Source organism: Oncorhynchus tshawytscha, linkage group LG10 (genome assembly GCF_018296145.1).
Source record: "Oncorhynchus tshawytscha isolate Ot180627B linkage group LG10, Otsh_v2.0, whole genome shotgun sequence".
Taxonomy (NCBI): domain Eukaryota; kingdom Metazoa; phylum Chordata; class Actinopteri; order Salmoniformes; family Salmonidae; genus Oncorhynchus; species Oncorhynchus tshawytscha.
This window is the reverse complement of record NC_056438.1, coordinates 44243598-44270067: the sequence shown is the minus strand read 5'-3', so window position 1 is coordinate 44270067 and position 26470 is coordinate 44243598. Positions and strand designations below refer to the sequence as shown.

Sequence of the window (26470 nt, the reverse complement as noted above, 5' to 3'; positions counted from 1 at the left end):
TAGTATACAATCACATCTCTCTATGAGTGGGAATATTTTGGAACAGAAAAAAATATTTAAAAACATAACCCCCCCAAATTGGAAGAATAGTACATCCTTTCAGCATATGCCAGACAAGTTCATATGAAATGCAACTTTCCGGTATAAACTTTTGCATAGAAAAATGACAGACAAGTGTGCATCATCAACACACAAAGAGCCTTGGACACATTAAAGAGATACCAAATTGAAACATTTTATTACCTTATACATGTGTATTGAAAAGCATTATGCTTAAAACCAAAAATAATATTACAATCAATGCTTTTGTACTGGTCAGTCACACAAATGTCTCATAAAACAAAATTCATAGCAGGAATGCACACAAAGTATTAAAATTCTATTTCATATTTAAAGAATGGCATTCCCTCACGGACCCTTGTATTTAGAATACGATACAATTGTATTTGTCTTTTCGGGGTGTTGGTTTGCTTCACGCGAACCTTGACCGCGTATACTAAACACTGGGACAGGAACTGTAAGGTCCAGGATGGCGACTCCTCTCCAGGAGGCTAGAGTCGACGCAAAAAAGCCCCATACTAAAGATAAAAGCCCAAACCACCACAAGACGACCGACGAGGAGACATGCCTTTTATATAGTCTTTGTGTAAAACATCTCAGTCCTGAGGGTTGGAAAAGGCAACATAGATCTCAGCTCAGTGCAGTCCCCTGTGCTCCGTTTCACCGCCTTGGTTGTGTTTTTTGTATAAACAAACGTATGGACGTTCCGAGTTTGGGAACCTAGACTGCTGTGCTTTTGGTACCAATGTGCGGCCGCGCAAACTCCACAAAATCGTCAATGAGGACTGGCCACGCTCCTTGGAGGGAAGAGACAAAAATGACAGAAAAACAATGAAATGTCTCTATTAGACCCATGAGGTAGAACATTGACTAGACAATATTCTCACTAATGTTTCATGCTTAAAACGAAACTTGCTTTATCTTAAAAATGGAAGCACAAAAGATGCTGGGTTAAGAAAGAAAACAACCTTTAATATCTAGTGATTATTGGAAGAGGCAACAAGTGGGCTCCATATTGTTCTATTCACAACCAATTCCATTGTCATGCACCCGATCTGAGGCAATGGATAGCTATAGTTAAGTTAAATTAAAAAAAAAAACACAAACCTTCCTCGTCATAATTGGACATGTCATCAGTTATCATTGTGCTGAAGTCTAACAAGAGGTTCCAGGTGTCCTTAGGGATTGATCGTTTATGGTGCTCCTGCAGGGGAAGTAGAGGAAAACATACAAATGAACATCAAGAGAAACAACTAAGCTCCATTTATCGTCCAACATGTTTATTGAAGCCTTCAACTGAAGCAAACCCACCATTCCATTTCCCTTCGGGGGACCAATAAAATGTATTAAATTAAGTGAAAATAAATAACTTACCACTAAAAATGTATTCCACAGGTCCAGGAATTTGAATCTTCCAGCCAGTACTAAATTCCAATACGCAATTGCCATTTCTAAGTCTAGAAAATGCACAACAATGAGCACATGTCTGAGAGAAATCCAAGTCCAAGGAGCAGAGTAGACTATGAAAATAGATCAGGAGAGTCAAAATTGATTGCTTACCCAAACCTTTCTGGCCAGGATTCTTTGCAAAGTTAAATGTAAATTGGTAAAAGTCCTTAAATTTCCCTTGGTCCTTTAACTCTTGCTCCATTTTTGGTAGTTGGGCTTTTAGTTTCTCTATACTGTCACACCTGAGGAGAACAAAATAAGCTTTAGCACCAATTACTGGTTTAAGTGTTAGCCTACCCGATGTGGAGAAAGAGCTTAACCTACATTCGGTTACACAACTAAATGGTTGATAGAGGAAATTGTCATCCATCATCACTATAGTTACATGATGAAACGAGGTAACACAAAAACATGTCACTTAGAGTCAGTCAAATTGGACACAGAAATAAAGTGAAACCTATCTCTTGCAAAGCCAGTCCTCACCCTTGTTCTGCCATCCCGTCCATGAACTCCTGTCTGGAGAACTCGCACTGTGTTGCTGCCCGGAACTTCCAGGCAATGAGGAGCACACTAATACTGGCCGGGTCCAGGCCCAAGTCATCACAGAACTGCTGGATGCCATCTATACCGATCTTGTTGTCATCTTGTGGGTCTAAGTAAAGGATAAAGGGGGTGGGTTCAATTAATACTTTCATCACTGTGAGCAACAGCATGCATGGCATACAGCAGTTTTTATTTTTACAGCCAGTAATACTGCTGTTGTTTTTACTGTCTTAAAACCTTCACAACCTTGAGTTATGACACTTACCTCTGTATCTGTTGTAGAGCTGTTCTAACTTTTTCTTGTCTAATGCACCTTTTAGATTCGAATGGTAGAGGTCTGGATTTTGGAAAAAGTTGTCTGTGGCGACATCTAGTTTCCAGTCATTCTGTGACAGACAGGTCAATGCAGTCTTCTCATTCGATTGTGTGAAGATCATGAACTGTCGAACTTTATCCTTCTGTGAGGACTTCAGCTTGTTCTGTGTAAAGAGACATTTTCAGGACAAACTATATGGAGTACGCAGGTTAAAAGACAACCTGTAGCTTTCATTCTGACAATGCTTTGTCAAAACTAAAAACCATTCATTTTAACTCCTGCGCATTTTCCAAATGACACCCTGAAGTATAGCTCTACTCAGGCTCAGAATCGTGAGAACTTTCAAAATTGTGTAGCCTTAGGTAGAAATGCCATTCCTGGCATTATTCTGCAAACCTAACAATACATGCATCCATTGCACACTTCTTCTGATGGTATCTTGTCAATAAGCACAACCTTCAATGCATGTAGTCATTTAGTTTTGTAATGACTTTCCTCTAGGTATCTACTCAACATAACGTAACACTGCTTAGTCGACGATGCATGTGAGGTTTGGGTGCAGAACATAGTACAACAATTAAGTTATTGTACCATTCACACATTCTAATCCAGTATGCACTACTTAGCCAAGGCGTTTATAGGCAAAACAAACAGGCCTACTCAAAGCTATGATCCGCGACGGCGCATACATGTTCATTTTAACGACAAGCTAGCGGAGATTGGCCGGCTTCTTTAGCAAAGTTAGATTGCTAAATTGACTCTCTAGTATATGTTGTTGGCTATAGCGGTCTGACAACCTAGCTATGCTGCATTATTGACACGCTAGCTAGCCTGGTTGTTCAATGACAATGAACCGAAATCCAGCCGAGTTGCTAAAAAACTAGCTAACAGTAACAGCTAGCGTTAGCAGTGTTTAGGATGAAAAACAAAGGTAACAGATAACCGTTTACGCAAGTTTGTTTGAATTCATTGTTCCTTGTGTTAATGTGATAAACTAAGGAGGGGATAACTACAAATAGACACCAAAACGAAATAAACAGAACATATTCCTCACCATGTTTGTAATTTCCCGACTCTCGTTCTCCCACCGCTGTGAAGCAGGCAAGAATAACTAGCTAAACTCTTCCGGGTCACGGATTTTTGCAACCCTTCAGAATAATGGTGTGTTCGTAAATTCCCTTTGGAATGCCTGAGTGAGATCTGGGCGTTCATATATTCAGAGCTTTTCGCTCTCGGAGCGCACACTGGACCCTCTGGCCGAGGAGTAGGGTTGATCCGAGCGTTCTGACCTCACAACGGCACCCAAGCTAAAGTTGGCTAGCTAGACACAAGTGAGTTAACTCACTCTGACAATTTTACTCGCCTTAGCATAATTAACTCGCATGTAACTGTGCTGCTGGCAACAGTTTAATGACGTTTTGTTACACCGGTCATATTGAGCGTTCGTAACTTCATCATTTTTTCTGCACTCTGGCACATTCAGACGAGAGCGCTCTGAAATAGGAGTAGATAGCCAGAGCGAATTTACGAACGCACCCTAAGAAATTTATGTAATTTTTAGAAAGTCCCGTCCTGTTAATTTTGTAAATTAATTATTATGGGAAATGGGGACCATTGTCGATATATTTTACAATAGTTATCATACAAATAATGATTAAAAATATTTCTATAAAATGTGTTTTTTTTCAAGACTAAATTATCAACACGTTTTTTGTGTGTAATCTTATAATTTATTGGACTGTACACAATTTTCTGTACATTGTGTCGCAGTGAAATGGTGGCCCATTCTACTCAGGATTATTTCTACACTCCAAATCATTGTGCACAGTGGAAACCCGTCATTCAAATCAGCTTTTGCAGTTCCAATTTGTTCGCGGCACAAATCATTCTTCATTGACAGCATGACCAATGTTGAATGTTTATAATTTTAAACTAAGAAAAGAGAACCTTAATCTTAGATTTGGGACCACACAGCCACTCCGCTGAATAGCAGGCTAATGATTGGAGAGCCCCACCTGTTTTGAGCTCCACATTTTTAGTAAACCATTTTTTGGGGGGGGGCTTGCCTGTTTTGCATGTTATTTTGGCATTAATATCAGTTTTCAACAATGTAAAATATATATATATATCACTGAGTTAGTAAAGCCACATACAAACATGGTCTCTTATTTGTTTTCTTGAGTAAGGCAGCTTCAAAATGCAGGTGTTTCAGCCTAGCTCAGTGCTTTTTGTGGTGGTGCCAAGTCTAAGGGTAGAGCTCGAAAATTCAAGCCCCTTGGGTGCTGCCATAAGAGTTACATTAGAAGTGCCCATCCACGAAGGCTCAAGGTCCTTGGCCACAGATCAAATGATGTCAAATCATGTTATATCTACAGTAGCTTTGATTGGACTTTCAAAATCTTAGCTAGCAGTCATCATCATGAATCAAGTCAACAATCTACTGGCAAATCCTTTTTAATCCTTGTCATATGAAGAGAAATAACGAAGAGAAATTATATATAAACTGTATCGGTGCTCATCGGCCATTGAACATAAACATTAGTTGGAAATTGGAAATTCAACAATGAGTGGTTTGGAAGGAATCAGTGTCTAACTGCAAGCATAGCAAAGCAATCATTAGCCTGCTATTCAGTGGAGTGGCTGTGTGGTCCCAAGTCTAAGATCAAGGGTCTCTTTTCCTAGTTTACAATGATAAACATTCAACATTGGCCATGCTGTCAATGAAGAATGTTTGTGCCCCATGTAGGTTATAGGCTACATGTGGTGCACATGTAGCCTATAACCTGTTTTTAAGAAACTTAATCATTGAATATTGTTAGAGCTTTCATTGTCAGCTCATATACCCCCTTTATTTATCCTACGGTTCTGACTTGGTGTATAGGGAGAACACTGTAAGAAAGCTCCATGTTCTGAATTCTGTCGCTGTGCATTTCAAAAGTGCTGAACAAATATTTATATTGACTACATCCGTCCGAACTCGTCCATTAATGTCGTAATCGAAATTACGGATTGCCTCTTATTGCTTTTCGTCCCCTTATGCCATAGTTTGTACATCTCAATTGTCAGTAGAAACCACATTTGTTTAAGCAAGTCAGCCATATCAGCTATGTTTTTTTTAAGGCAGTAAAAGAGGCTGAATTAACGGTTTCACTGCTAGACAAGCCTCCACTAATGGCCAGGTGTAGCAGTGGTATAGTGTGATTAATGTATTGTTTAGTGTTGTGTTGTGTAATGATTTTGCTGGCATGCATCCCACATATTATTTTTTTTGCCCCAAAGATTTACTTGCTAAAATCGGCACTGATTGTGTGGCCCTTAAGGCCAGGTACTATAGACTCAAAATACATTTTTGCATCTACCTATCAATTTAGCATTTTGTTGGTATTTTGGTCCATTAACATTAGTATTTTCAAAAGGTAAACTGAACAATTTCCAAAACTTTAGGAAAATGTATATGTCTTTAGTTTGTCATGCTAATTTTAAATTGTATTACATTTAGATTTTTTTTGTCACTGGCGTGACAGGACAATACCCCATAATATCAAAGTGGAATTATATTTAGAAATGAATTAAAAATGAAAAGCTGTAAAGTCTTGAGTCAATAAGTATTCAAACCCCTTGTTATGGCAAGCCTAAATCAGTTCAGGAATAACAATTTGCTTAACAATTCACACTCTGTGTGCAATAATAGTGTTTCTCATGATTTTTGAATGCCTACCTCATCTCTGTACCCCACACATACGATTATCTGAAAGGTCCCTGAATCGAGCAGTACATTTCAAACACAGATTCAACCATAAAGACCAGGGAGTTTTTCCAATGCCTTGCAAAGAAGGGTACCTATTGGTAGATGGGTAAAAAAAAGAAGACATTAAATATCCCTGTGAGCATGGTGATGTTATTAAATACACTTTGGATGATGTATCAATACACCTAGTCATTACAAAGATACAGGTGTCCGTCCTAACTCATTGCCAGAGAGGAAGGAGCCCGCTCAGGGATTTCACCATGAGCCCAATGGTGACTTCAAAACAGATACAGAGTTTAATGGCTGTGATTGGAGAAAACTGAGGCTGGATCAACAAAATCGTAGTTACTCCACAATACTAACCTAATTGACAGAGTGAGAAGGAAGTCTGTACAGAATAAAAATATTTCAAAACATACATCATGTTTGCACCAAAGCAATAAAGTAATACTGGAAAACAAATGTGACAGAGCAATTCGTTTTTTTGTCCTGAATACAAAGTGTTACATTTCAGGCATATCCAATACAACACATTACTGAGGACCACTCTCCATATTTTCAAGCATAGTGGTGGCTGCATCATGTTATGGGTGTGCTTGTAATCACTAAGGACTGGGGAGTGTTTTAGAATAAAAAGGAAACAGTATGAAGCTAAGAACAGGAAAAATCTTAGAGGAAAACCTGGTGCAGTCTGCTTTCCACCAGACACTAGGAGATTAATTTGCCTTTCAGCAGGACAATAACCTATAACACAAGGCCAAATCTACACTGGAGTTGCTTACCAAGAAGACAGTGAATGTTCCTGAGTGGCCGAGTTACAGTTAAATCTACAGTCGTGGCCAAGAGTTTTGAGAATGACACAAATATAAATTTTCACAAAGTCTGCTGCCTCAGTTTGTATGATGGCAATTTGCATATACTCCAGAATGTTATGAAGAGTGATCAGATGAATTGCAATTAATTGCAAAGTCTCTCTTTGCCATGCAAATGAACTGAATCCCCCAAAAACATTTCCACTGCATTTCAGCCCTGCCACAAAAGGACCAGCTGACATCATGTCAGTGATTCTCTCATTAACACAGGTGTGAGTGTTGAGGAGGACAAGGCTGGAGATCACTCTGTCATGCTGATTGAGTTCGAATAACAGACTGGAAGCTTCAAAAGGAGGGTGGTGCTTGGAATCATTGTTCTTCCTCTGTCATCCATGGTTACCTGCAAGGAAACACGTGCCATCATCATTGCTTTGCACAAAAAAGGCTTCACAGGCAAGGATATTGCTGCCAGTTAGATTGCACCTAAATTAACCATTTATCGGATCATCAAGAACTTCAAGGAGAGCGGTTCAAATGTTGTGAAGAAGGCTTCATGGCGCCAAAGAAAGTCCAGCAAGGGCCAGGACCGTCTCCTAAAGTTGATTCAGCTGCGGGATCGGGGCACCACCAGTACAGAGCTTGCTCAGGAATGGTAGCAGGCATTTTCATCTATGCACGCACAGGGAGATGAAAACTTTTGGAGGATGGCCTGGTGTCAAGAAGGGCAGCAAAGAAGCCACTTCTCTCCAGGAAAAAACATCAGGGATAGACTGATATTCTGCAAAAGGTACATGGATTGGACTGCTGAGGACTGGGGTAAAGTCATTTTCTCTGATGAATCCCATTTCCGATTGTTTGAGGCATCTGGAAAAAAGCTTGTCCGGAGAAGACAAGGTGAGCGCTACCATCAGTCCTGTGTCATGCCAACAGTAAAGCATCCTGAGACCATTCATGTGTGGGGTTGCTTCTCAGCCAAGGGAGTGGGCTCACTCACAATTTTGCCTAAGAACACAGCCATGAATAAAGAATGGTACAACACATCCTCCGAGAGCAACTTCTCCCAACCATCCAGGAACAGTTTGGTGACAAACAATGCCTTTTCCAGCATGATGGAGCACCTTGCCATAAGGCAAAAGTGATAATTAAGTGGCTCGGGGAACAAAACATCAATATTTTGGGTCCATGGCCAGGAAACTCCCCAGAGCTTAATCCCATTGAGAATTTGTGGTCAATCCTCAAGAGGTGGGTGGTCAAACATAAACCCACAAATTCTGACAAACTCCAAGCATTGATTATGCAGGAATGGGCTGCCATCAGTCAGGATGTGGCCCAGAAGTTAATTGACAGCATGCCAGGGAGGATTGCAGAGGTCTTGAAAAAGAAGGGTCAACACTGCAAATATTGACTCTTTGCATCAACTTCATGTAATTGTCACTAAAAGCCTTTGACACTTATGAAATGCTTGTAATTATACTTCAGTATTCCATAGTAACATCTGTCAAAAATATCTAAAGACAGCAGACTTTGTGAAAATTAATATTTGTGTCATTCTCAACTTTTGGCCACGACCGTACCTGAAAATCTATGGCAATACCTTAAAATGGTTGTCTAGCAATGATCAACAACCAATTTGACAGAGCTTGAAGAGTTTTGAAAAGAATAAATGGGCAAATGTTGCACAATCCAGGTGTGGAAAGCTCTTAGAGACTTTACCCAGAAAGACTCACAGCTGTAATCGCTGCCAAAGGTGCTTCTATAAAGTATTGACTCAGGGGTGTGAACACATATGTAAATGAGATATTTCTGTATTTCATTTTACAATACATTTCTAACATTTAAAAAATGGTGTATGTGTAGAATCAATTTAATCCATTTTAAATTCAGTCTGTAACACAACAAAATGTGGAATAAGTCAAGGGGGATGAATACTAGGTACTGCACATCAATCACTTCAAAGCTCACTACATTAAATGAAACATAATTTAAAAGGCCATTTCATAGAGTGTTACAAACTGCACTAGGCCTATATTTAATAAATTACTTTGAAGAGATAGTGATTGGGTCTAAATAGGAGTTTGTTGTTTGGTATTCTAAATTCAGTGTACTTGTCTTTAACATTAACTTCTTATGGCTAGGGTTTCCGCTAGCGGCACCCCTCGACAACATTCTGCTGAAAATATATTTTTAAAATATGTAACTTTTATACATTAACAAGTGCAATACACCAAATGAAAGATAAACTTCTTGTTTATCTACCCACCGTGTCCGATTTCAAAAAGGCTTTACAGCGATCTACTGATAAATCTACTAATAATATGCATATATTAGCAACTGGGACAAAGTAGCAGGCAGTTTACTCTGGGCACGCTTTTCATCCAAACGTGAAAATGCTGCCCCCTATCCCAAACAGGTTAACTGCCATTTCCCCGAAAGTCAGACTCTTCCCACATGCCAGATCATTTTTCTCAGCTCCAGAAGCATCTGCATTCACCAAATGTTGTGTGGTTATCCTTAGCGGGAATTGTTGATATGTTGTCAATTTCTTTTTCTAGATAACATTTTCTTTGGAAAAATCTTTAGTGTTTTACAGATAGAAAGATGAAAAAAGTATTTATCCACAATCTGCTCCGGACAAGTCTGGTCCTGGAGTGTCTTAACAGAATAAAACCAAAAATGTATTCGTGCAATATGTAAATATGCACATATTTAATGACATATTGCCTCACTTGCATATTTTTATACAATATTACAGAAATATTCTAATACAATAAAGTTTTATATTTGTGTCTACATTCAACTGGTAAAATATTAAGGGGGGGTGAGGGATTATGAGGGTGTGTTGCCTGGCCTTAAATCAAATCAATCAAAATGTATTTGTCACATGCTCCGAATACAACAGGTGTAGACTTTACCGTCCTCTGTTCTCTCTCCTCCGTCCTTTCTCCTCCATGACCCAGAAACCGATAAGTGGTCGAGGAGTGTGTCAATTCGCTAGTAGGCAAACAGAAGTGTCTTACCCTCCTCGATAACCATCTTTCATGTTTATCCACTACTGCCTAGAGTTTTGAAATCTGCCACACCCCATTTGAATCAGCTTTTATTTTGTCATAAGAAAAAAAACATATAATTTTTGTATTTATTAACCTACACACAACAGAAATATAAACTAAACATGTTAAATGTTAGTCCCATGTTTCATCAGCTGAGATCCCAGAAATGTTCCATATGCACAAAAACCATATTTATCTTACATTTTATATCCCTGTTAGTGAGCATTTCTCCTTTGCCAAGATAATCCATCCACCTGACAGGTGTATCAAGAAGCTGATTAAACAGCATGATCATTACACAGGTGCACTTTGTGCTGGCAACAATAAAAGGCCACTCTATAATGGGCTCCCGAGTGGCGCAGCGGTCTAAGGCACTGCATCTCAGTGCAAGAGGTGTCACTACAGTCCTTGGTTTGAATCCAGGCTGTATCACATCTGGCTGTGATTGGGAGTCCCATAGGGAGGTGCACAATTGGCCCAGCGTCGCCCAGGTTTGGCCGGGGTAGGATTGTAAATAAGAATTTGTTCTTAACTGACTTGCCTAGTTAAATGAAGGTTAAATAAAAAATAAGAATAATAACATTTTAAAAAGTGCAGTTTTGTCACGCAACACAGTTCTTCCAAGTTCTTCCATGGCCTGCATATTCACCAGACACATCACCCATCGAGCAGCCATAGATTAGGTCCAAATTTATTTATTTAAATTAACTGATTTCCATATATAAACTATAACTCAGTAGAATCTTTGATATTGTTGCATTTTGCGTTCATATTTTTGTTCAGTGTATATTCTAAGAACATGGCAACCATGTTCCGTGTATGTTTAATGGAACGTTGATGGAATATTCTCCTAACCCTCAGAAAATGGTACACATCTAGAACATTTGTTGTATATTCGGAGAACATTGCCACCGTGTTCTGCTAGACATTAATTAAGGGAATGTTCTCCTAAGACCAAAACATATATATATATATATATATATATATATATATTTATTTATTTATTTTTTTTTAAGTTTTCAGGTTTTTGCTAACATAGATAGAATGTTCCCCTAACTGATGGAAAAAATTGACACTCAAAAAGGTGAACATTGTGAGCTGGGTTTGCACCTGCAGGTTTTACACAAGTGAAATACTGTATTTTAGCTATCAAATGCAAGACTTTGTAGTTGGGGTTTTAGTTGTGAGATTGATAATGACATACATTTCTGGGCGGGAATTCATTGAATTGAATGCTTTACTTTACACAACAACAAAAACATGTATACATTTTTTTCATGAGCCTGGGCTGGGAAGGTTATAAATCTAGTTAGAAAATAATCCAAAACATTCCAAATGTATGAGTGGTAAAACAGTGCGGTACTATACATGAGAAATGAGGAATAGAGGAGACTGTGTGAGGTTAGAAATGATTTCATAAAGTTGATATGTTGTATTGGCAAAGGTGTATGCACCATTTTGAGTAAATTCCCCATAGAATTTAGCATGCCATAAATTTTGACATGATGAGAACGCCGTAGTAACCCAAACACATGCAACTTGTGCTGCAATATCCTTCCGCTATAAAATATAGTCTACCTATTTTGTTGTTTTCGTGTTGTAGAACGCAGCGTCACAGTATTAACACATAAAACACAAATATTAGTGTACTAAAAATATTGTCTTTGTGTGGAGAATGTCTTGTCTGTCCCGAAAAATGACCAGATTGACTCTTTACATAGCAGTGAAAATAGTCCGGCCATATAAAATCGCTTGTCCTCCTCGCTGTAGATCTTTTCCAGTCGCATGTTGAAGTTTGAACTGATCATGTCTAGCGATTCTCCTGATTACAACAGGTAAAAGCCTTGTTTCCTGGTGTCACCTTAAAATGACATGCATTTTCCATTCATCTTGTAGCTATTCGTAGGAAACTAGCTAGCTAGGTGGTTTACAACGCCGGACCCCATTGCCATTAGCTTGCTAGCTAAATGTTAGTTAACGTTAGCTAGCCACGTTAGTGTTCTGTCAAGATGATAGTTCACGTCCGCCTCATGGTTAGTTGATGCAAAGAACATGCAGGAAAATATACAATTTTGATTATCTAGACACAATTTTGACATGCCTACAGTCAGTGAATGTGATGCTAACCACTAAAACCAGCTAGACAACGTCAGATGGTGTCATCAACGGCCTTGTTCCAACCTAGGTTGACTTGAGTTTCAGCCAGACTAGAGTAATCAATTTATGGCTTTGACTCCAGTTAGTTTGGCTAAATGATCTAGGTAGTTGGCTGACGTTAACTAGTCAGCTTGCAAACATTGCAACGCGTTGACAGAGTTGGCGGCAGGAATAGAAGGGGCGAATCTGTTTGATCTTATTGAATTTCATAGGCTTATCAGCCCCAACGAAGATTAGTTAACTAATGTTATGTAACTTGTGCCCCATCGGGATGTTGACACGTGCGAGACAAACCAACCAAGTCGGTGACGTTGGGACACCACAGGTCTTACTCCATAAGCAACACTAGCTAAATGTAATTTAGATTCTTCTGTTGTAGTGTGGGATGATGGCATACCATCTTTCGCCTGGAATTTCAACTTTGTATTTTACTCATCACACTTTCATGTTAAACTTGGCTGATGTGGATTTTCCTGTCATTTATTCACCAACCCTCTCCCAATAACCATATTCAGGTTAATCTGAATGTTTTGGTTGCTCAGTTTGTCTGACTCTGCCCCTTATTTTCACCTATAGCTCAAGAGATCATGAGCATGACGCAGGGCCAGAGGGGATGGAGCCTGATGGTGTCATCGAGGTACGTTTTCAACTCACTCCTTGCTAAATCCAAATTACTTTGGTTAAAATAAATGCTGGATCTCAGATTATTGGTGTAATCTGTCCATGACTGCGTTGGTCTGAAAGTTTACCCGACTCCTTGCACACCACTTGTTAAAGAGGATTTCAGTTCCCTTCTGTAACAAGGGTTGAGTGAAATGATGGCATTTCATCTTTCGGGACAGACCTGATGATGGTGACTACTTTTTATACTGATCACTCAACCTCCAGCATAGACCTGCAGTTGACTCACTGTAATCAACTACTTCTGTCGTCTTTATAATTTGTACACTGTAAACTAAATACTAATGTCATTGTGCAGAGCAACTGGAATGAGATTACAGACAACTTTGATGACATGGCCCTGAAGGAGACACTCCTTAGGGGTATTTATGCGTATGGTTTTGAGAAGCCATCGGCCATTCAACAGAGGGCAATCATTCCTTGTATCAAAGGTATGTAACATCCTCTAATTCATTGAAATGATGGCATACCATTGTTCGGGACTGCAGTGGAGAACTACTTTTTAGTCTTACTGATCACTCAAGTGAATGAGGTCTTAATTTGCATTCTGATCATGAAACCCTTCTGCTCCCACCCCCACCCAGGCTACGATGTCATTGCCCAAGCCCAGTCAGGCACTGGCAAGACTGCCACGTTTGCCATCTCTATTTTGCAGCAGCTGGACATGGAGCAGAAAGAGACCCAGGCTTTGGTACTGGCCCCCACCAGGGAGCTGGCTCAGCAGGTATGCTGTACCTGAGGTCAGGATAAACTTAAGTGTGTATCAGACCAAGGCGGCATATTAAGTCTCAAACAAAAAGGTATTTATATTTTCCCCACTTCCTTCCTTCATGCAAAATCAACTAATTGGACTAAAGGAGGTGACGGATCTCTTAGGATCGGTGTAGTCTCTGTCCATGGCTGCATTGCTCTGAAAGTTGACCTGACTCCTTGCACACCACTTGTTATGGGGGGGTTTCAGCTCCCTTCTGTAACGGGGGTTGAGTGAAATGATGGCATTTCATCTTTCGGGACAGACCTGATAATGGTGACTACTTTTTAAACTGATCACTCGAGAAACCCTCAAGTCAATATAATATAATGCATTGTCAAACGTAAATCGCCATTAAACATTTTGACTCGTTTCAGATCCAGAAGGTGATTCTGGCTCTGGGAGACTACATGGGGGCTGCCTGCCACGCCTGCATTGGGGGCACCAACGTCCGCAACGAGATGCAGAAGCTGACGGCCGAGGCCCCCCACATAGTGGTTGGGACTCCAGGCCGGGTGTTTGACATGCTTAACAGGAGATACCTGTGTAAGTACTCATCAGTGTAAGTATCTGCCATCTGACCAACTAATTTCTCTCGTCCATTGGTAATCTTTAGAGGCCTTCCTAGCTTGTTGATAACAATGCATGTGTTAAATTGCAGTCTTGTCTACTATATTATAGCTCCAAAATGCATCAAGATGTTTGTCCTGGACGAAGCTGATGAGATGCTGAGTCGTGGTTTTAAGGATCAGATCTATGAGATCTTTCAGAAACTGAGCACAAACATTCAAGTAGGTCTCTTTTCTTTATATGCACACGGAACATGTATACATACACACATACATGTAAAGTGTTGGTTTAGTGAGCTGAAATGAAAGATCCCAGAAAATGACCATACTAAAAGCTTATGTTTCAAATGTGGTGCACAAATTTGTTTACATCCCTGTTAGTGAGCATTTCTCCTTTGCCAAACTGATCCATCCACCCGACAGGTGTTGCATATTAAGAAGTTGATTAACAGGGATGCAAACTAGTCACCTTTCAGCGAAATGTATCTTTTTGAATCCAAAATAGGTAACCTACGTGATCTGTGTAGATCAGATGAAAAAATTCTCAGCCAATTTTTCACGTAACCGAATCCAGCACGTGACTGAAGAGACAACCAACTTGCTAGTTACAGCATCAGCGTGCGCTCTGGAAAGACGGCGGCGAGTGGAAAGGCAGTTTGCCAGTTAGAGCAGCGCGACCCCTGAATGATAACGATGAGGTAGGTGAGAGGCCTGACCACGGGGGTGGGAAGGTGATGACGCGTACTTCATGAGCTGTAACCGAAAAACACTGGCGTTATTTGGACATTTTTAGGTGAGGGAGCAAGTGTGGTGGAACAAGAATTGTTAGCATTAAGTATCTTGCTAGCTGGATTGAATTCTCCATTAGCTAGCCAGAGAAATGTTGAGCAACTTAGCTGATCAAATTGAGTTTATGATGTGAAAATTAGCTGGCTAATAGTCAGAACGCTTGCAACGTTAGTAACAAACAATTCACTATAGTATTAAGTGATATACGACTCCTTGACAATCCTCAAGTTAGTTGCTTACTGGACCCTGGCAATCTGTGAAATGTTAATCTATGAACTAATGTCTTCCTTCTACGGTATGTGGTTAATTTTCAGGGTGAAGAGTTGGGTCAAATGAGGCGGTAGTTGTCAGACAAGTGGATTCAGGGATCAAGTGTAGCTGGGCCTGGCTTAAGTTGGATGCCACTATAGAGGTGAAGGGAACACCACACACTCCCCCCCCCCCTCTTTCTCGCCTGTTCACTTTTTCAATACGGTGGATAAAAAGAGCTGTGCCAACAAAGGGGCTCTTGCTGGCACATTGTAGAACCCATGTACACTTTGCCTGTGGAAAATGTAATAACGTGCAGTGTAGCCCAGAGATATTGCTTTTGTTGTGTTGAACTTGACAGTAACACGTGTGGGAAGGGGGATTATTATGTTTTTATTCAGTGAACGTTATTTTTGCACACATGTAGCCTTGTGCACTTGATTGACTTTTTTCTGTATTTGTCGCTATAAAAGAGCAAAAATAGAATGCCTATTTCTGACTGTTTCAGATGATACGGCAGGTGAATGAATTTCTACTCAAAGTCTCAGGGAAGCTCATCTGCATGGTCGTCCTCAGTAGGGTCTTGACCTAACTGCAGTTTGGCGTCGTAACCGACTTCAGTGGGGAAAATGCTCACCTCCGATGGCCACTGGTACGCTGGAGAAGTGTGCTCTTCATAGATGAGTGTTTCAACAGTATAGAGCACACTGTATGCTGTCGTGTGGGCAAGTTGTTTGCTGAAGTTAACGTTGTGACGCGTGGCCCATGGTGGAGGTAGGGTTATGGTATGGGCAGGAATAAGCTATGAACACAGCATTTTATCAATGGCAATTTGAATGCAGAGACAGTGACGAGATCCTGAGGCCCATTGTCGTGCCATTTAATCCACTGCCATAACCTCGCATTTCAGCATAATGCACGGCCCCATGCTTGAAGGATCTGTACACAATTCCTGGAAGCTGAACATTTCCCAGTTCCATGGCCTGCATACTAACCAGACATGTCACCCTTCGATAATATTAGGGATGCTCTGGATCGACGTTATCCAGCAACTGCAAAACCTGGACCCGTACAAATCAGCTGGGCTTGACAATCTGGACCCTCTATTTCTGAAACTATCCGCCGCCATTGTCGCAACCCCTATTACCAGCCTGTTCAACCTCTCTTTCATATCGTCTGAGATCCCCAAGGATTGGAAAGCTGCCGCAGTCATCCCCCTCTTCAAAGGGGGAGACACCCTGAACCCAAACTGTTACAGACCTATATCCATCCTGCCCTGCCTATCTAAGGTCTTCGAAAGCCAAGTCAACAAACAGATCACTGACCATCTTGAATCCCACCGTACCTTCTCCGCTGTGCAATCTGGTTTCCGAGCCGGTCACGGGTGCACCTCAGCCACGCTCAAGGTACTAAACGATATCATAACCGCCACTGATGAAAGACAGTACTGTGCAGCCGTCTTCATCGACCTGGCCAAGGCTTTCGACTCTGTCAATCACCATATTCTTATCGGCAGACTCAGTAGCCTCGGTTTTTCCAATGACTGCCTTGCCTGGTTCACCAACTACTTTGCAGACAGAGTCCTCCAAATTTGACACACTGAACATGTCCGGTCCTCTGGCAGTCTCTATGGGGGTGCCACAGGGTTCAATTCTCGGGCCAACTCTTTTCTCTGTATATATCAATGATGTTGCTCTTGCTGCGGGCAATTCCCTGATCCACCTCTACGCAGACGACACCATTCTGTATACTTCCGGCCCTTCCTTGGACACTGTGCTATCTAACCTCTAAACGAGCTTCAATTCCATACAACACTCCTCCAACTGCTCTTAAACGCTAGTAAAACCAAATGCATGCTTTTCAACCGTTCGCTGCCTGCACCCGTACGCCCGACTAGCATCACCACCCTGGATGGTTCCGACCTAGAATATGTGGACATCTATAAGTACCTAGGTGTCTGGCTAGACTGTAAACTCTCCTTCCAGACTCATATCAAACATCTCCAATCTAGAGTCGGCTTTCTATTCCGCAACAAAGCCTCCTTCACTCACGCCGCCAAACTTACCCTAGTAAAGCTGACTATCCTACCAATCCTCGACTTCGGCGACGTCATCTACAAAATAGCTTCCAGTACTCTACTCAGCAAACTGGATGCAGTTTTATCACAGTGCCTTCCGTTTTGTTACTAAAGCACCTTATACCACTCACCACTGCGAGCTGTATGCTCTAGCCGGCTGGCCCTCGCTACATATTCGTCGCCAGACCCACTGGCTCAAGGTCATCTACAAGTCCATGCTAGGTAAAGCTCCGCCTTTTCTCAGTTCACTGAGGCAACACCCACCCGTAGCACGCGCTCCAGCAGGTGTATCTCACTGATCATCCCTAAAGCCAACTCCTCATTTGGCCGCCTTTCGTTCCAGTTCTCTGCTGCCTGTGACTGGAACGAATTGCAAAAATCGCTGAAGTTGGAGACTTTTATCTCCCTCACCAACTTCAAACATCTGCTATCTGAGCAGCTAACCGATCTCTGCAGCTGTACATAGTCTATTGGTAAATAGCCCACCCAATTTACCTACCTCATCCCCATACTGTTTATATTTATTTACTTTTCTGCTCTTTTGCACACCAGTATCTCTACCTGTACATGACCATCTGATCATTATCATTCCAGTGTTAATCTGCAAAATTGTAATTATTCGCCTACCTCATGCCTTTTGCACACAATGTATAGACATTTTTTTTTTTTTTTTTCCTACTGTGTTATTGACTTGTTAATTGTTTATTCCATGTGTAACTCTTTGTTCACACTGCTATGCTTTATCTTGGCCAGGTTGCAGTTGTAAATGAGAACTTGTTCTCAACTAGCCTACCTGGTTAAATAAAGGTGAAATAAAAAAAAACTTCCCACAGCCATTTAAGAGGCGTGGAAAACATTCCACAGGCGACAATCACCAGCCTGATCAACTCTATGCGAAGATGTGTTGCGCTGTACGAGGCAAATGGTGGTTACACCAGGTACTGGCTGGTTTTCTGATCCACTGATCCTAACTTTTTTATAATTGGTGGGTTTTAATAATTTATTTACTTTTTTTTGTGTGTATTTTGCATGAGGCAAATTGTGGTCACCAGATAGATATTTTTTTTTAAAGTCAGTGTGTGTGTGTATATATCCTCGCCCTTAACTTGGTATTTGTCGCCAACAGATGCGTATCTGTATTCCCAGTATTGTGAAGTCCATAGATGGAGGACTAATTTCAGTTGACCAATTTCCTTATGAACTAACATTGTTGCGTATTGTTCATAATGTTAGTTCATAAGGAAATTGGTCTATTTCATTAGGCAGTCATCTGAATTTCACGACTGGGCAGGGGCGCAGCCATAGGCCCACCCGCTTATTAGCCTTGCCCGGGCTCTTATTACAGACAGATAATCCTCGTTTCATCAGTTTGTCCGGGTGGCTGGTCTCAGACAATCCCGCAGGTGACTAAGCTGGATGTGGAGGATCTGGGCTGGCGCAGTTACACGTGGCCTGTGGTTGTGAGGCCGTTTTGGCTGTACTACCAAATTCTCAAACTGTTCGAGGTGGCTTATGGTAGATTAACATTAAAATCTCAGACAACAGCTCTGGTGAACGTTCCTGCAGTTTGCATGCCAATTACACACACCCTCAACCTGAGACATTTGTGGCATTGTGTCCCCAGCACAAGGTGCATCTGTAATGATCATGCTGTTTAATCAGCTACATGGGTCAGTGCTACATGATTATCTTGGCAAATAAGAAATGCTGACTAAAAGTAATGTAAACAATTTTATACACCATTTTTGGTTTGGACATTTTCTGTGGTCTTCAGCTCAAACATGGGACCAACACTTTACATGTTGCATTTTTAACATTATTTTTGTACAGGAACTCAGTAAAATGTTGTGCAAGTATACACAACTGTTTTGCCTTTGCTGAAGAGCATAGAAGCTGAACCTGTGACCTTATATTCGCACGGCAATCATATGGGATTGTTTTCCCTAGTCACTATGTGGAAGTGGGGTGACTGGTTAGCTTGGTTTCTGCCATAATGCCAGCAGAGTATTGCGTGGAGGGAGAGCACCTCGCGCTGTGCTGGAAATGCGTTGTGGTCTAACCTCGTTCTTAATATTCGTTAACGTCTGTCTCGATGCCCAGTGCGACAATGAATCGGCCACGTGCATGTCTCCAGTTCACCTTGTTACAAGTGTTTTCTCCGGTATCTCCACAGGTGGTCCTCCTCTCTGCTACCATGCCTGCGGATGTCCTGGAGGTGACGAAGAAGTTCATGCGAGAGCCCATTCGCATCCTGGTGAAGAAGGAGGAGCTTACCCTGGAGGGTATCAAGCAGTTCTACATCAATGTAGAGCGCGAGGTGGGTTGTGCTCACCAACGCCATGGCTCCATATTTATTCAGTTGCGAATATTGAGTTCCTGTAGTCCAACCAAGTATATAGCATTTCCCTTCTTTTAAAGCACCCCGCTAAGATTGTTGGGAGTGAAGCCTCTGGGCTTGACCCTTGCGGGCATGTGAGCATGGGTACACCAAAGGAAGAGAAGTGAAGGCAGCGTCGCCAATGAGACTAGGGCCGCGCCCTCAGAGCATGCGCAGACCAGCTGGCCGGTGTGTTTACGGACATATTCAATCAATCCCTATACCAGTCTGCTGTTCCCACATGCTTCAAGAGGGCCACCATTGTTCCTGTTCCCAAGAAAGCTAAGGTAACTGAGCTAAACGACTACCGCCCGTAGCACTCACATCCGTCATCATGAAGTGCTTTGAGAGACTAGTCAAGGACCATATCACCTCCACCCTACCTGACACCCTTGACCCACTCCAATTTGCTTACCGCCCAAATAGGTCCACAGACGATGCAATCTCAACCACACTGCACACTGCCCTAACCCATCTGGACAAGAGGAATACCTATGTGAGAATGCTGTTCATCGACTACAGCTCGGCATTCAACACCATAGTACCCTCCAAGCTCGTCATCAAGCTCGAGACCCTGGGTCTCGACCCCGCCCTGTGCAACTGGGTACTGGACTTCCTGACGGGCCGCCCCCAGGTGGTGAGGGTAGGCAACATCTCCTCCCCGCTGATCCTCAACACTGGGGCCCCACAAGGGTGCGTTCTGAGCCCTCTCCTGTACTCCCTGTTCACCCACGACTGCGTGGCCATGCACGCCTCCAACTCAATCATCAAGTTTGCGGACGACACAACAGTGGTAGGCTTGATCACCAACAACGACGAGACGGCCTACAGGGAGGAGGTGAGGGCCCTCGGAGTGTGGTGTCAGGAAAATAACCTCACACTCAACGTCAACAAAACTAAGGAGATGATTGTGGACTTCAGGAAACAGCAGAGGGAACACCCCCCCATCCACATCGATGGAACAGTAGTGGAGAGGGTAGCAAGTTTTAAGTTCCTCGGCATACACATCACAGACAAACTGAATTGGTCCACTCACACAGACAGCATCGTGAGGAAGGCGCAGCAGTGCCTCTTCAACCTCAGGAGGCTGAAGAAATTCGGCTTGTCACCAAAAGCACTCACAAACTTCTACAGATGCACAATCGAGAGCATCCTGGCGGGCTGTATCACCGCCTGGTATGGCAACTGCACCGCCCTCAACCGTAAGGCTCTCCAGAGGGTAGTGAGGTCTGCACAACGCATCACCGGGGGCAAACTACCTGCCCTCCAGGACACCTACACCACCCGATGCTACAGGAAGGCCATAAAGATCATCAAGGACATCAACCACCCGAGCCACTGCCTGTTCACCCCGCTGCCATCCAGAAGGCGAGGTCAGTACAGGTGCATCAAAGCTGGGACCGAGAGACTGAAAAACAGCTTCTATCTCAAGGCCATCAGACTGTTAAACAGCCACCACTAACATTGAGTGGCTACTGCCAACACACTGTCAATGACACTGACTCTACTCCAGCCACTTTAATCATGGGAATTGATGGGAAATGATGTAAATATATCACTAGCCACTTTAAACAATGCTACCTTATATAATGTTACTTACCCTACATTGTTCATCTCATATGCATACGTTGATACTGTACTCTATATCATCGACTGCATCCTTATGTAATACATGTATCACTAGCCACTAACTATGCCACTTGGTTTACATACTTATCTCATATGTATATACTGTACTCGATATCATCTACTGTATCTTGCCTATGCTGCTCTGTACCATCACTCATTCATATATCCTTATGTACATATTCTTTATCCCCTTACACTGTGTATGACTAGTTTTTTTTGGAATTGTTAGTTAGATTACTTGCTCGTTATTACTGCATTGTCGGAACTAGAAGCACAAGCATTTCGCTACACTCGCATTAACATCTGCTAACCATGTGTATGTGACAAATAAAATTTGATTTGATTTAGGGCGAGCCGTTTACTGTCTTGTGTCTCAAGGTTCTGTGCTTACTATCTAATGATCCATTTCGAAATAATTTGTCATAAGGCTAGCCAGGCCCGCTCAGTAAAATGACCTGTACGCTTCCTGTTTCTTCCAGGAGTGGAAGTTGGACACGCTGTGTGACCTGTACGAGACTCTGACAATCACTCAGGCTGTCATCTTCCTCAACACCAGGAGGAAGGTTGATTGGCTGACGGAGAAGATGCACGCAAGGGACTTCACTGTCTCTGCTCTTGTAAGATCACCAGACACATTGCTATGAGAATTATAATGGAGATCAAAATGCCTTCATGTTGGACAGTTGTATACTAAAGTTCAGGTTGAATGAACATGTTTTAAATGTGTGTTTCTTTCTTTTTTTAGCATGGAGACATGGATCAGAAGGAAAGGGATGTGATCATGAGGGAGTTCCGGTCTGGCTCCAGCAGAGTGCTCATCACTACTGACTTACTGGTGAGGCTAGAATATCACTCTGCTCTGTCATTAGTGATGATTTTTAACATGGGTACATGTTGCGTTATCCCAAAATGCAACCCCAAAGGATTTTTCCTCTGCGATGGCCCTGTTATGGCTTTGAGCTAATATCTTTTGGGAGATGAAAGGTCTGTTCTCCACCATGGGTTTCTCTCGCTGTAGGAATCTGTTACTTAATGTCAGACTACATTTTAAAATCAATTGTGCTTTTGATATTCATGTCGGTGCCTCAACTTTGCTTCTTTCTGACTAGTGTTTTGTGTTGCTATTCCAGGCTCGAGGAATTGATGTGCAGCAGGTTTCCCTTGTCATAAACTATGACCTTCCTACAAACCGAGAGAATTATATTCACCGGTATGTAGATGCCTTGTGGTATGACTTGAGTCTTTAATGTAGTTGCCAAGTTTGCTCCTGGACCTGATATTGTGTTCCCCCTCATTTCTACAGAATTGGTCGCGGTGGCCGTTTTGGCCGAAAAGGCGTGGCTATTAACTTTGTGACCGAAGAGGACAAGCGTATCCTTCGGGATATCGAGACGTTTTACAATACGACGGTTGATGAGATGCCTTTGAACGTGGCTGACCTGATTTGAACCAGTGGTTTGAGAATTTTAATTTTTTAGCGCGGTGCTAGCGGTCGTACACTTGCATTGTGCTTACGTTATTGTTCGAGGTAAACTTCTCTCAATGCTATGCCTGAATCAGACTTCGAATATTTTGTAGGATAAGGCGACGTCGACGGTCTCTGGTGGACAGTTGTAGATTCGAACCTTTTTAAAGAGTTTGTTGGTCAGAGCTACGAAAGCCTTGGCGACAGGTAATATTATGGTTGTCATCAGTTTATTTCGGTGTTCAACGAAGGTTTGTGTAGTAGATGTGCTTGACCGTTTAGTGATCTTCTTGTGGACAAAACGGTATAAGTGCTGTATTAATAAGTCTGCCAATTATGTTACGCTAACAAATGTTCTGTGTAATTGCAATTCTGCACTATTTGTTATAGATTTAACCCTCTATTTTATGCAATGTGTCAATTTAAGTGTACCCTATTTTATCACTTTGTCCAAGTCCTTGGTTTTACCATATTTTGCTCACATGCAGTTTACCTCTTAGTTTTTCCAGAACACAACGTTTAGAGTGTGTAGCTATTTTCCCTGAAACTATGAATGTATTAATAAAACTGAACTTGCTGTACTAAATGATAGCATGCATTGTAATTTATTACATGTTTAAATAGTTGGTGAATTACCTACTTTTCAAACCTCTCCCTGGGGACCTCAAGCAGTTTCATGCATTTATCTATACCGGAGCTACTAGCACTCCTGATTTTTATCTTGTCAACTGATATCCAGCCCTTGTTTAATCAGGTGTTCTATTTCAGGGCTACAATCAGGGAGGGAGGCTTGAGTAAGGTTTTTTTTGGGGGGGGGGGTGCATTTTCTGACACGTGGTTGAGGGTTCGAGACCTGCTCCCTGCTTGTTTCTTTAGATTGGTGTCAAGTGATCGGACCTTGCATCCACGAAAGTGCGTGTGCTTGGCCAGTGAGCGCCTATAATACCCTGACTACACCTGCAAAAATAAATGTAGAAATCTGCTCAGTTATTGCACCCACACTGCTCGCGGGCGTCAACAAGCGTCTGCGTTGTCAAGGGCTAAAATAGAAGTCCTTTCTATTTTTGGTGCAGATTGCGCTGCAAGTCCTGCCTCTCCCATCTCCTCGGTTCATAGAAGCAGATACCCACGTGCCATCTCCTCATTGGTTATACCCACGTGGGTGATTGCGAGATGAGCTGTGTTGCTGGTCGTCGTGGTGATACTATGAAGGTTTAGATAAACCACAACCATGGTTTAGTACTCTCTAACTCACCTCAAAACCAGTTCCACTTTCTTTCACTGTTCCCCTCTGAACAGGGACTAATTTAGACCTGGGACACCAGGTGGGTGCAATTAATTCAGGTAGAACAGAACAGCAGGCTCTGGACCTCGTATTGTAAGCGTTTGAAGACCCCTGGTGTAGTTGATACGTTATCTTGTCCAATGAACATGATTTCTTAGGGTGTTTTCACACTTGGTCCCTTTCAGACAGTTTTTGTGAACTGTTCGCTTACATGTTTTTGTACAGTGTGAACACTCCAAATGATGTCAGACTCAAAAGAGCTCCTGAAGCAAACCAGTGACCATGCAGTCTGAAATCAGTGCTCTTAAATCATAGGGATTTTTTTGGGGGGGGGGCAGCAATGTGAACACACAGCTCCCCAGGTTTGCTTGTCATGATTCCCACACCACACACTAGACTAATGCAACACCGTTTCCCCTGAACCTCGCATTGGTGCCACAACAGAGAAGATTTTGACGGTTGTGCTGTTTTTTTTTGGGGGGCTATTGATTAGCGATTGTCAAGGACACAGGTTTTTAGTTCAGATTGTTTGCCATTTATAAGCTAAGAGCTTCTGAAGCTGTTTGAGTGTGGGAAGATGACATTTGGTGACATCACAACATACAATCTATTCTCCCTCTTAAATGCGCAGTAGCCTAACTTGGGTGTACAATATAATTACGGCGTTATTTGATATGTAGTTAGTATATTGCTATTCTGTTAGCATATTTCAATTTAATCGCAATCTATTAGCTTCCAAAGTGTATCTAGCTGTCCGATAACACATTCTGATTGAATGTCTAGTCTTGCACTTTGTAAAAACCCAGAGTGCATTTTGGTGAAAGGTCTTGATTCCTTTCTAAAGGATTCGGTCCACAAAATGGGTGAAGTGAACTGGCAAAAGAGTTGCCGACTCATTCAAAAGCAAGGGCAGTGTGAATACAAAGAACTGAGTTATTTTGGTTCTTTTTGACCCCACTTTAAAGAGGACAGATCGGTTATTTTAAAGAGGACTATATGTAAAAACACCCTTAGTTTCATGTCAGTTCAGCATCTTCTGCTGTGCCATACAGAACTGAGGCCTTTCTCAGCTCAATGTTGCCACCTAGTGGATCAAAGCCAGCATATATTGTGGAGAACCTTTTGGTGTGTCCCTATTACACCAATCAAGGACAACCAGTAGATGTCTATGCTCACTGAGTATTAGGATATTTTTGCAGAAGGCTGCTAGTGGATTTTCCTGCTAATGATTTCCAAAATTGTATCTTTGAACAAATGGCTTCTCTTATGATTTGACTAAGTGATTAGTAGTCAATGGATAACTATTGAGTACTTGTAGACTTACAGGTGCCATGCTTTAGTAAACATTACAAATGGGAGCATAGACGTCTGTATGTCACAACACAGAAATGGCCTACATGGACAGTTTACTCAGAGATTATGGATATACTCAGACTGGTCTCAAATCTGGGACATACTTGAATTCAGGACAGTCGAGTTAGTATGATATGTTACGTTTGATATGGTTGAGACAGAAGGTTAATTAAGGCAAAAACAAGAGGGTGGTTGATCGGGCATATAACATGAACATCTAGCAATCCAAAAGTTGCATGTTCGAATGTCATCACTGACAATTTGAGCTATTTAGGAACTTTGAAACTACTTGGCATGTCAGCTAACCTTAATCCTTTTAGCTGAAATTGAACCTAAATCCAAACCTTAACCCCTTGTCTAGCTGATGTTAGCCACAACCAATTGGAATTTGTAACATACACGTCTTGCAAATTAGTAACATATTGTACGAATTGCAATTCATAACATATCATACGAAATAGATGGACATTGACAAACTAACACATCATACGAATCAATTATCCATATCTCTGTGTATAGGTCTGAGGCAGGCAGGTTAGTTATAATTATAGTCTGCCTCGGGGGCACTGAGCAGCTCAGTGAATGCGTAATTGGCTATGATATGTGCATTTATTTTTAGCACATTAACTCTGTTCTTTGACTCCCACGTTCACAGAAGTCAATGCAATTATGCTGGCAGGGTCGCTTCGGGAGGGAGGAGAAAAAATCTATTAACTCATATTGGATATTTAGATGACTTCAGAGTGTCTGATCCTGCTTGGCCCGGTTTTCCTTGCAGAGAAGCCAGTCTTCCAAAGGACTGGAGGACTGGAAAGAAACATGGAAATACAATGTTGATTATTGTAAAGCCACAATCTTAAAGCGACAACCAACTAAAAGGATTATGTTTGGGTAGTTTTGTCATTCTGAACAGGACGTTACAATAGCAACCCGAGGGCAAGATGAATGTTAAAGCTAAATGTCCAGTATAGTGGCTATGAATTGTTGGAGTTAGGTTGTTGGATTCTGTTTTGGGCTCCTCTTTGAACCATTTGAGTGAATCATTTTCTCTGTTGTTGCCTTGGAAACAGGCCCACTGTTTGGAGAGTGGCTAATCTCAAAGATATCCCT

General features: G+C 41.8%; 2 protein-coding genes and 4 non-coding genes across 6 annotated transcripts; 5 read left to right on the top strand and 1 right to left on the bottom strand.

Annotated features, from left to right (window-relative positions):
* Positions 1–215: 215 nt before the first annotated feature.
* On the bottom strand, positions 216–3828 carry dcun1d1 (DCN1, defective in cullin neddylation 1, domain containing 1 (S. cerevisiae)). Its single transcript, XM_024435118.2, has 7 exons — positions 3423–3828; positions 2318–2531; positions 1993–2161; positions 1621–1751; positions 1435–1517; positions 1168–1264; positions 216–857 (listed from the first exon to the last, which is right to left on the bottom strand). The coding sequence occupies exons 1-7, from the start codon at positions 3423–3425 to the stop codon at positions 781–783; spliced, it is 774 nt and encodes a 257-aa protein (XP_024290886.1). The 5' UTR covers positions 3426–3828; the 3' UTR covers positions 216–780.
* Positions 3829–11674: 7846 nt separating this feature from the next.
* Positions 11675–23308, top strand: eif4a2 (eukaryotic translation initiation factor 4A). The gene is made up of 11 exons (XM_024435119.2): positions 11675–11813; positions 12712–12772; positions 13115–13247; positions 13401–13540; positions 13945–14113; positions 14249–14358; positions 19425–19568; positions 21737–21874; positions 22003–22092; positions 22388–22467; positions 22561–23308. The coding sequence occupies exons 1-11, from the start codon at positions 11764–11766 to the stop codon at positions 22703–22705; spliced, it is 1260 nt and encodes a 419-aa protein (XP_024290887.1). The 5' UTR covers positions 11675–11763; the 3' UTR covers positions 22706–23308.
* Positions 12514–12576, top strand: LOC112261198. The gene has a single exon (XR_002955147.1). It is a non-coding gene; the product is annotated as a small nucleolar RNA SNORD2 (small nucleolar RNA).
* On the top strand, positions 12944–13014 carry LOC112261194. Its single transcript, XR_002955144.1, has one exon. It is a non-coding gene; the product is annotated as a small nucleolar RNA SNORD2 (small nucleolar RNA).
* Positions 13268–13337, top strand: LOC112261197. The gene has a single exon (XR_002955146.1). It is a non-coding gene; the product is annotated as a small nucleolar RNA SNORD2 (small nucleolar RNA).
* Positions 13799–13869, top strand: LOC112261195. The gene has a single exon (XR_002955145.1). It is a non-coding gene; the product is annotated as a small nucleolar RNA SNORD2 (small nucleolar RNA).
* Positions 23309–26470: the final 3162 nt, after the last annotated feature.